Source organism: Elephas maximus, chromosome 2 (assembly GCF_024166365.1).
Source record: "Elephas maximus indicus isolate mEleMax1 chromosome 2, mEleMax1 primary haplotype, whole genome shotgun sequence".
Classification (NCBI taxonomy): domain Eukaryota; kingdom Metazoa; phylum Chordata; class Mammalia; order Proboscidea; family Elephantidae; genus Elephas; species Elephas maximus.
Window position 1 is genome coordinate 41,181,465 of NC_064820.1, and position 10,466 is coordinate 41,191,930.

General features: G+C 42.7%; 1 protein-coding gene across 1 annotated transcript in view; it reads right to left on the reverse strand.

Annotated features, from left to right (window-relative positions):
- UGT3A2 (UDP glycosyltransferase family 3 member A2) overlaps positions 1–8,937 on the reverse strand; it is a 34,379-nt gene extending 25,442 nt beyond the window's left edge. The window contains 2 exon segments of the mRNA XM_049862352.1: positions 5,957–6,058; positions 8,561–8,937. Coding sequence (XP_049718309.1) covers positions 5,957–6,058; positions 8,561–8,654 — 196 coding nt within the window. The 5' untranslated portion in view covers positions 8,655–8,937.
- Between the last annotated feature and the right edge of the window lie 1,529 nt (positions 8,938–10,466).

The following is a 10,466-nucleotide window of genomic DNA, read 5'->3' on the forward strand; positions in this document are numbered from 1 at the left end:
ATCAAAACTATATAAAAATGATAATATATCATGGCCAAATGGAGTTTATCTTAGGAATGTGAGGTTGAATTAACATTTGAAAATCAATCAGTCTAATACATCCCCACATTCACAGAATAAAGAAGAAAAATCATATGTTCATTTGTATACATATAGAAAAAGCATGAACTCGGATTTCATCAAAATTAAACCTGTATTCTTCAAAAGCCACCGTGAAAGAAATGAAAGGATAAGTCACAGCCTGGGATAAAATATTTATAAAGCATATATCTGATACAGTACTAAGATACAAAATCCACAAAACCAAGTCTGAATATTCAATATAAAAAACAATGCAATTTAAAAATGGGCAAATATTTGACAAACACTGCACCAAAGAAGAAATATGGATGGAATATAAGCACATAAAAAGATGCTCAACATTATTAGTCCTGAAGGAAAGGCACATACTTAAAAACCACAAATATGCTATTACATGTCTATTAGAATGGCTAAAATGAAAGACTAACTATATCAACTGTTGACAAGAATGCCGAGGAACGGGAATACTCATTCACTTCTGATGGGAGTGTAAAATGGTATCCCCAATTTGTAAAACAATTTGGCACTTTCTTAAAAAGTAAAACATCTATCCATCGTGTGATTCAGCCATTCCAGGCCTACATATGTACCCAAGAAAAAAGAAAGGAAATGTTCATTCAGAGGCTTATACATGAATGTTCATAACAGCTTTATTTGAACTAACCCAAAACTAGAAACAACCCAAATGTTCATCAACAGACAACTGGATAAACCCACTGGAATATATCCATATGTTATGGATTCAGTTGTGGTCCCAAAACAGACATGTTGAAGTTCTAACCCTCGTACCTGTGAATGAGACTATGTTTGGGGAAATAGGGTTTTTCTTTGCAGATGTCATCGGTTAACAAGGTCATATCAGAGTAGTGTAGGTCCTAATCCCTGACTGGTGTCTTATGAAAAGGGAGAATAGACATGCCAAGACAGTCACATAGGGGGAAGGTATACACTATGTGAAAATACACTTATAATCCAAGGAACACCAAGAAGTGCCCAGGGCGACCAAGAGCTGGAAGAGACAAAGGAAGATCTCCCTAGAGTGGACAGAGAGAGACCATAGCCCTGCTAACACCCTTAATTTGGACTTCTAGCCTCCAGGACTGTGAGAAAATAAATTTCTGTTCTTTAGAAACACGTACTTTGTAGTATTTTGTTACGGCAGCCCTAGGAAACTAAGAGATTGTATAATAGAATATTACCCACCCACTGTGATTCTGACTCGTGATGACCCCATGTGTTGCACAGTAGAACTGTTCCATAGGGTTTTCTTGGCTATAACCTTTATGGAAACAGATCATCAGGTCTTTCTTCCTCTGTGCCACTGGGTGGGTTTGAACTGTCAACCTTTAGGTTAATAGTCAGTGCAAAGCCACCAAGGGACCCAAGAGAATCCTACTAAGGAATAAAAAGGAAAGAACTCTTAATACACAAAACAGCATGGATAAATCTCAGAATAATTATGTTGAATAAAAGAACCAAAAATAGAACAGTACATAACTATAGAAAATGAAAACTAATATACGGTGACATGTTATTGATTACCAAACAACAGGGTTTGGGAGGTGAGAAGGGCAGGAGGGTAGGATTGCAAACAGGCATGAGGGAACTTCTGGGGGTAATAGATATATTCATTATCTTGATTGCCATGATGAAATCACAGGTGTATAGGTTTATCAACAATTATAAAAGTATACACTTGAAATATGTATGATTTATTACACATCAGCTGTACCTCAATAAGGCTCTTTCAAAGAAATGAAGGTAAGGAACATTGATCAGTGACCATGAGGAAGTAAGAGGGATCAGATTTAACTTCCCACTTTAAACAACTAAAAAAAAAACAAAAAAGACCAAATATGTGAAAAAATGGTTTTAAGGCTTTGGACACCAGGCAGTTCAGGACATTAGTGACCAGATGGAGAGAATTTCAAGGGTGGATCTCACAAAAGTGGGGACCCAAATCTGGACTAGCTGTCTCTTTATGTTGAGGAGACCAAGATCAATTTCAGGGAAGCCAAAGCAGAATTCACAAAGCAGAATACTGGAAAAGACAGAGCTGCATAAGGAAAAGTTCTGGAGCTGGACACTTTAGCTGAGAACAGTTCAGTGGATACATGTGAAAATCAACAAATGGATGCAGTGCTGGAAGCACTCACTCATCTGTGCAAGAAATTTGGAAGACAGCTATCTGGCCAACTGACTGGAAGGGATCCACATTTGAGCCCATTCCAAAGAAAGGTGATCCAACAGAATGCAGATACTATCAAACAATATCATTAATATCAAAAGCAAGTAAATCTTCCTGAAGAGAATTCAAAAACAATTGCAGCAGTACATCCACAAGGAACTGCCAGAAATTCAAGCTAGAATCAGAAGAGGACGTGGAATGAGAGATGTCATTGCTGATGTCAGATGGATCCTGGCTGAAAGCATAGAATACCAGAAAGGTGTTTACCTGTGTTTTATTGACTATGCAAAAGCATTTGACTGTGTGGTTCATAAGAAATTACAGATAACATTTCAAAGGATGAGAATTCCAGAACACTTAGTTGTTCTCATGTAGAACCTGTACAAAGACTAAGAGGCAGTCGTTCTAACAAAACATGGGGATATTGAGCGGTTTAAAACCAGAAAAGGTGTGTGTCAGGGTTGTATCCCTTCACCATACTTACCCAACCTGTATGCTGAGCAAATAATCCTAGATGCAGAGCTACACGAAGAAGAACGGGGCATCAGGATCAGAGGAAGACTTATTAACAACCTGCATTATGCAGATGACACAACCTTGATGCTGAAAGTGAAGAGGACTTGAAGCACTTACTAATGAAGATCAAAGACCACAGCCTTCAGTATGGATTACATCTCAACATAAAGAAAACAAAAATCGTCACAACTGGACCAATAAGTAACATCACAAAAACAGAGAAATGATTGACATTGTCAAGAATTTCATTTTACTTGGATCCACAATCAAGGCCCATGGAAGCAGCAGTCAAGAAATCAAACAATATATTACACTGGGCAAATCTGCTGCGAACGACCTCTTTAAAGTGTTAAAAACCAAAGATGTCAGTTAGAATACAGTCCTCAAAGTGTTGAGGACTAAGGTGGGCCTGACCTACGTCATAGTATTTTCAATCACCTCATACACATGTGAAAACTGGACAACGAATAAGACCAAAGAAGAATTAATGCCTTTGAATTATGGTGTTGGAGAATATTGAGTATACCACAGACCGAACAAAAAAACTGTCTGGGAAGAAGTACTACCAGAATGTTCCTTGGAAGAGAGGATGTTAAGACTGCATCTCACATACTTTGGACATGTTATCAGGAATGATCAGTCCCTGGAGAAGGACATCATGCTTGGTAAAGTACAGAGTCAAAAAAAAGAGGAAGAGACTCAACAAGATGGACTGATATAGTGGCTGCAACAGTGGACTCAGAAATGGCAAGGGCTATGAAGATGGTACAGGATCAGGCAGTGTTTTGTTCTATTGTATATAGGGTCATTACGAGTAAGAGCCCACTCGAAGTTGTTGTTGTTGGGTGCCGTCAAGTGGGTTCTGACTCATAGTGACCCTACATACAACAGAACAAAACGTTGCCTGGTCCTGTGCCATGCTCACAATCATTGTTATGCTTGAGCTCATTGTTGTAGCCACTGTGTCAGTCCACCTCCTTGACAGTCTTCCTCTTTTCCACTGACCCTGAATTTTGCCAAGCATGATGTCCTTCTCCAGGGCCTGATCCCTCCTGACAACATGTCCAAAGTATGTAAGACGCAGCCTTGCCATCCTTACTTCTAAGAAGGATTCTGGTTGTGCTTCTTCCAAGACAGATTTGTTCCTTCTTTTGGCAGTCCATGGTATAATCAATATTCTTTGGTAACACAATTCAAAGGCATCAATTCTTCCTCAGTCTTCCTTATTCATTGTCCAGCTTTCCCATGCATATGATGCGATTGAAAATACCATGGCTTGGGTCAGGGGCACCTTAGTTTTCAAGATGACATCTTTGCTTTTCAACACTTTCAAGAGGTCCTTTGCAGCAGATTTGCCCAATGCAATGCTATCTTTTGATTTCTTGACTGTTGCTTCCATGGGTGTTGATTTTCTCTGTTTATCATGATGTTGCTGATTGGTCCACTTGTGAGGATTTTTGTTTTCTTTATGTTGAGGTGTAATCCATGCTGAGGGCTGTGGGCTTTGATCTTCATCAGTAAGTGCCTCAAGTTCTCTTCACTTTCAGCAAGAAAGGTTGTGTCATCTCCATAACGCAAATTGTTAATGAGTTTGGAGGCCACTCAATAGTACCTAGCAACAACATACTTTTTTTTCCTCAAATATGCTTAATTTTTTAATTTATTTTTTAATCAAAGCTTCAGCCACACTCTCAGATTGAGCCACCCAGAGATTTAAGTCCCAGATTTGCACACCTCAGTTATTAACCCGACGTGAATTTGAGCAAATTGTTTAAGTTCTCTGGCCATCTGTTTTCTTATCTGTCAACAGAAAAGCGTTGACAAGATTTATGACATCATGTTAGTTTAAATTCTTTGGATTTGATGACTCAGTTAAAAACTTCTAATATCTCTACGCACATACTTATGGGCAGCCACTGATTTTTCAAGAATTCTTCAATGAGAGTGTGATGGTTAAGACTGTGTCAACTTGGCTGGGGCATGATTCTCAGTGTTTTGGCAATTGTATAATGTTGTGACCACTTCCCTGTTGAAAGCTGATATGCGATCACCCCATGATGGAATCTGCTCAGTGGTACTGGTGGGGGCAGGCCCTATGGCGGCTCACTGCCCCCTCAGCCTTCATCTCTCTGCCCTACTTTCTTCCTGCTCCCCTTGCCAAGGTTTTTGACTTGTTCTGGATGCAGCAGCTGCCTCTTGTCTGACCTTTGGTTCTTGGGACTTGAGTTGCAGCTTACCTGTCAATCTTGGGATTTTGTGATCTTCACAGCCTGCAAGCAAGAGTCCTGCACCCCGGCCTACAGATCGTGGGTTCGCCAGCTCTGCTGCTATGTGAATCAGGAGAAACCTTGTAGTCTTGCCTGCCAACCTTGGGACTCCTCAACCTTCATAGCCTGTGAGTAGGAGCCCTGCTCTCTGACCTGCTGATCTTGCGTTCACCAGCTTCTATGGCTCCGTGAATTGAAAGAGGCCTCTATCCTGACCGACGGACTTGGGATGTTACAACCTCTACAATCGGCAGCTGTTTCCTTGATATAATTCTCTCTCTCTATATATATTTATACGCTTTACTGGTTTTGCTTCTTTAGAGAACCCAGCCTAAGACAGAGAGATTCGGAATTTAGCTGCATAAATAAGGCGACCCTTATTATTTATTCCTTACATCCAGGTCTCATAACAGTAGGAAACAGTAACCTACGTGACAGGAAGAGAAGTGATCTTTACATATTAAAAGTGTTAAATATGGCTGAACACTACTGTTCAATAGATTTTAAAACCACATTGTTGTTGTTGCTAACTGCCATCAAGATAGCTCTGACTCTTGGTGACAGAACAAAATGTTGGCCAATCCTGTGCCATCTCCATGATCATTGGCATGTTTGAGTCCCACTTAATGAAGTAGTACTTATCAAAATGATCCAAAAAAATGTATGGAAAGTACCCTGGGCTAGAGTTGACATCCAGGTAAGAGAGAGAAATAAGGAGATACAGAGTATGGAGACCATGTCAACAGAGCCTCATAAGTTACCCAACACTTTACACACACACACCTTTTCATTTCTTGTAACCCAATTATATTTTTAAAACATTTTTGCTAAGCTCTGCTATACAGAAGGCATTGCTGCTTGTTGCCTGGGATAAAATAATCTAAGAATTCTTAAGAAAAGATACCTGACAACAAAGAAAGTCCTTCCTGTTGAAACAAGGTCACATTATGACCATGATCCTGTAGAATCTGAGACACCTGGTCCATCAGTAGATAATGGCTTCCACCTAGGAAAAATGTACAATTTCACTTTTATAAATATAAGAATAAAGAGTCTGAAGTTGATGGGAGAAAACCAGGAGCAGAAGGGTAGTAAAACAAGTAAGGGTAGTAAAACAGGGAAATAGTAAAAGGAGTAAGGGTGGTAAAACAGGGAAATAGTAAAACAAGTAAGGGTAGTAAAACAGGGAAACGAGCTTCATCAGTCCCTCCCGTCTCCCTTCAGTAACCATCTCAGCCCACACACTCAGAGCCTGGCTCCCTAAATCTTTGCTGTTACAATCCTCCACTGAAAAGTTCTGTTCCAGGACTCAAGATCTCCATGAAAGGGTGATGAGACTCTCTGAGCCCAGAACTTAAGGAGTTCCTCACCCCGGAGAGCATTCTGCCATGGGCCTTGTAGAGACAGACAAAAAGTCCTGAAGAAATAACTGCATGGTGGAAATTTTGTCATGGTGCTGTTTCTGTGAATGTTTCTTAATAGACAATCAATCAGAGCTATTTCTGAGACCTTCTCTTTAAAAATTTATGTTACTGCAGGAGCCAGAAATATGGGAGCTACAATGTGAGTCCAAAACACACCCATAGGAGAAGAAAGAGGTAGAGCCACCATTTAGAGCCCAAATCCTTATTGCTTGGCTGTATTTGGCAGGAAGTTTCTCAATTTGAGCCTGAACTTTCCTCCACATGTAATTAAGGCCTAACAGGACAGCTATGGGGCATGGAGTTAGTCTGCTGGATATCATATCCATGAGAGATGGAGAATCACTGTTCTTAGGACAATCTCAGGATCTTAAAGAAAGAGAAGGAACATGTTCCAGCACACCAGTATCTCCTTTTGCTAGAATCTAATGACCCCAGCAACAGAGAAAGGCAGATCAGGAGAAAATAGCAAATGCCAAGAGCTGGGTTGAGGCAGGTGTTAGGGAGATGAAGGTCCTGATGATTTTGTAGCTGTTGGATTGCCTCAGTATTTTACATGAAGATTTGTGTGGTCTGGGCTAACAAGGGATATCTACACTACAAGTTCCCCTATACCTCCAACTGCCTGCTCTTGCTGTTGATTTTAATCCATGTAAGAAATGGGTGTTGAGGAAAATGGGCTCAGGCATTCATGGTGGGTCTTGGTGGGCACAGCTGCACCCAGGGTCAGGGAAGGGGCTTTCAGCTCTCCTTCAGTAGTCTGAGGAAGGGCAACAGCGAACTCTCAAGAGCTAAGGGATCTTTTTTCCTTCACTGCTACTAAGAATCAGAGAAGGGGGCAAGGGAAGGTTATTAACGTTTTTTTTATTTTTTTTGAATAGGTGATTTAAAAAAAAAAAAAACACTGTAAAGGTTTTGAGAGTGACCACTGTAAAGGATTTGAGAGTAGAAGTCGTCGAGAGGATGGTCTTGGGGTAAAAAAAATGTGAGTGAATTCATGGATTGTGCTATTTAGGAAGGAGCCCCGGTGGCACAGTGGTTGAGAGATTAGCTGCTAACCAAAAGGTTGGCAGTGCAAATCCACCAGCCACTCCTTGGAAACCCTGTGGGGAAGTTCTACTCTGTCCTGTAGGGTTGCTCTGAGTCGGGTGGGAATCAAGTGTGATCTTGCAAAAGATGCTTCAATTCCTTGACCCTCAGTTTCCCTCTCAGGAAAACCAAAGGAGGGGCCGAATTCGATGAACTCTAAGGTTCCTTCCAGCTCTAAGATCCCCAGATTCTTGGTGATCTAAAAGCAACCTAAGGGGAGCCCAGGAGCCTTTCAGGTGGGTTGAATAAAGGCCTGAGGGAAGCTCCACCCCATGGCGACCTCTTTTTCCTGAAATATTTTTCCCACTTTTCTGCCATTCTCTTTATGGCAAAAATAAAAAATAAAACCGGGGGAACAAAATGCAGAACTAACAGCTCCAGGCGTCCTCAAAAGCTTCCAGTAACCCAGACCCAGTGCCCTCGAGTCGATTCCGACTCATAGCGACCCTACAAGGGTGAAAGGAAGAGGCCCAAGAAGGTCCCGATTGTTCCTGGGTTCCTCTCCTCTGCCTCTGCTCTCCATTTTTCCTGCTCCTCCTCTCTATTTGCTCTCCGCCTCCTCATTGTTTGTAATGAAATACTTTCTCCGCTCCTCCGTCCCTTTTGGATGTAGCTTCAGAAAACTTGTATTACAGCCCCGAGAAGCACCCTTCTGGGCGCCAAGGGCTTTCGAACACTGGCTGCACTGTCTACTGGCAAACTACTGCGCACTCTCCCTCCCCACAAAGTTTAGGATGACTGCCTACTCATCCTGAGGAGGAAAAGAGAAACAAAAATCAGTACCATTTTCTCCAGAACTGCACTTTTAACCCAGCGGGCAGAGCCCCCTCCCTGCCCCGCAGACCGCGCTCTTCTCGTTCTCCCCCCGCCCCATCCGCCCCCAGCCACCACCCCCGCTGTGGAAACATCCTGGAGCGTCCCTCTGCGCGTGCTGGGTCCCTGCGTCCTTGCGCAGGTTCGAGTTGCGCTGGTCTCTGGATTCCCGGGCCAGCACTCACCAATCAGGGACACAGTCAGGATTTTGGCGGCCTCTGAGAGCAGGGCCCCAGGCAGAAAGAAGCAGAGGAGAAACAGTGCCTGCGGCGCAGCCATGGTCACTCCTGCGGACGCGGCCGAGTCCTGCGCCCCGCAAAAGGATCCTGTGCGCCCTCAGGCCGCACGCAGGCTGAGAGTTTGGAGCCGGGTAGGAGTAAGGATCCCGCCTTTCTTCTCTTGCCTTTTTCCTCTCGCCCTTCTGCCCCTCCTGCCCCAGCTCGTGCTGGACACTCCTCACCCTACCACACCACGGGAAGTGGGAAGGACGAGTTAGCAAGTTAGATCGTTAATTTCACTCTGCCCATGTAATTAACGTCCCTCCCGCCTAGAAAATCCTAAGAAATCCGGTGACAGCTCCACCTCGAAGTGACGTCCGCCCATCGCTCTTTCATGAACCCTTTCCCTTGTTTATGGTAACCCACCTCCGTTCTAACTGTCGTCCCCACCCCTCCGTCTCTCCAGGCATCTGCTTAAACTCTTTATGTAGTGTCCCAAGCTGAAGAACTCTCCGGAAGCTCATCTCCAGGGAAAAGGACGACCTGCTAGCCCTGAATTCTTCCTCCGAGGGTCTCCTTAAAAGGAACATATTTATGAAAAGGCGCTCCTGTCCTAAGTGCTGAGCGCCTCTGGAAGTCCAGGTCTTTACTTGGAGGACTGAACTCTAAAACTGAGACTACAATTCTGAATAAGCATCAGAAAATAGGATTGGGGGGCTTGCCATAGTCTCCTCAACGACATGTTTAAGACAGCTTTCAATTCTGCCCCCTGGTAAGGTCAGCCTTGAGGAGAGAGAGGGCTACCTCCTGAAGCCATCTTGGCATTCTCTATCCTCAACACAGGCTGCCTTTAGTAGAGGTGCAGCTCTAAAACAGGAGAGCACCCTTCAGTGGATTCCGTCTGCAGGATGAAGTGGGCCTGATTTAGAAAATAATATTGGAATCATTATTCCCTGTCCTTGAGCATAGAGAATGTGACCCCAGCTGGAGCTGGGCTCACAAGGACTCACAAGGACACATAAACTGGGCCTTGAGGTTTAAAAGACAATAGCTAAGATAATCTTGGAAAATATCTTTTTGGGAACCTTTCACATAAACCAGAACACAAAAGACTTTCCACTCTTATCTTTTTCTATTAACATTTAGTGAATAGAAATTTGTTGGACCAGTGAAGACCCTCCTGACTGTCCTTACTGAAACCTGTACCAATGATTGTTGAAATGGTCAATTTAAAATGTAGGATCACAGTTTCTAGCCAGTGTGTGAAAAGGTGAAGCTTTCAGTGGTTTTGCCCATTTGTAACGTTAACGTATTACTGATGACTCTGTAACCTTCCTTGGACTCTGGCAGACATGGCTGTGGCAGCATGCTTGTCCATTTTCCCATTCTTGCTTATTCTGTACTATTTCCTTGGACTCTGGCAGACATGGCTCTAGCAACGTGCTTGTCTGCTTCCCACTTTTGCCTTTTTGAATATATGCTGAATAAAACTTTCTTTTTGATTTGCCAAACTTTGTGATGTTTTTTACCCTACAACAGGCCTTTGTACTCTGGTTTGTACTATTATTGTCTTCTGTCTACAGGTCTTATTTTTTCATCTGAAGTTTAAGGATTACATTCTTATAATTTGTTCAACTTTCACATAGCCATCCCCATTTTGGTGAGACAGAGATAGGCAGTAGATAGATAAATAGGTGGGTGGGCGGGTGGGTGGATGGGTAGATAGAACTTTTACAGGCATCACAAGGCTCCAGGCCATCTATCACTCTACTGTTTTTCTTCATATCATGATGGATCTGTTCACTAACTTCAAAGGTATTCATTTATTCAGCAATTATATTGATAGCTAATTAAATGCCAAGCAATGCTTCTC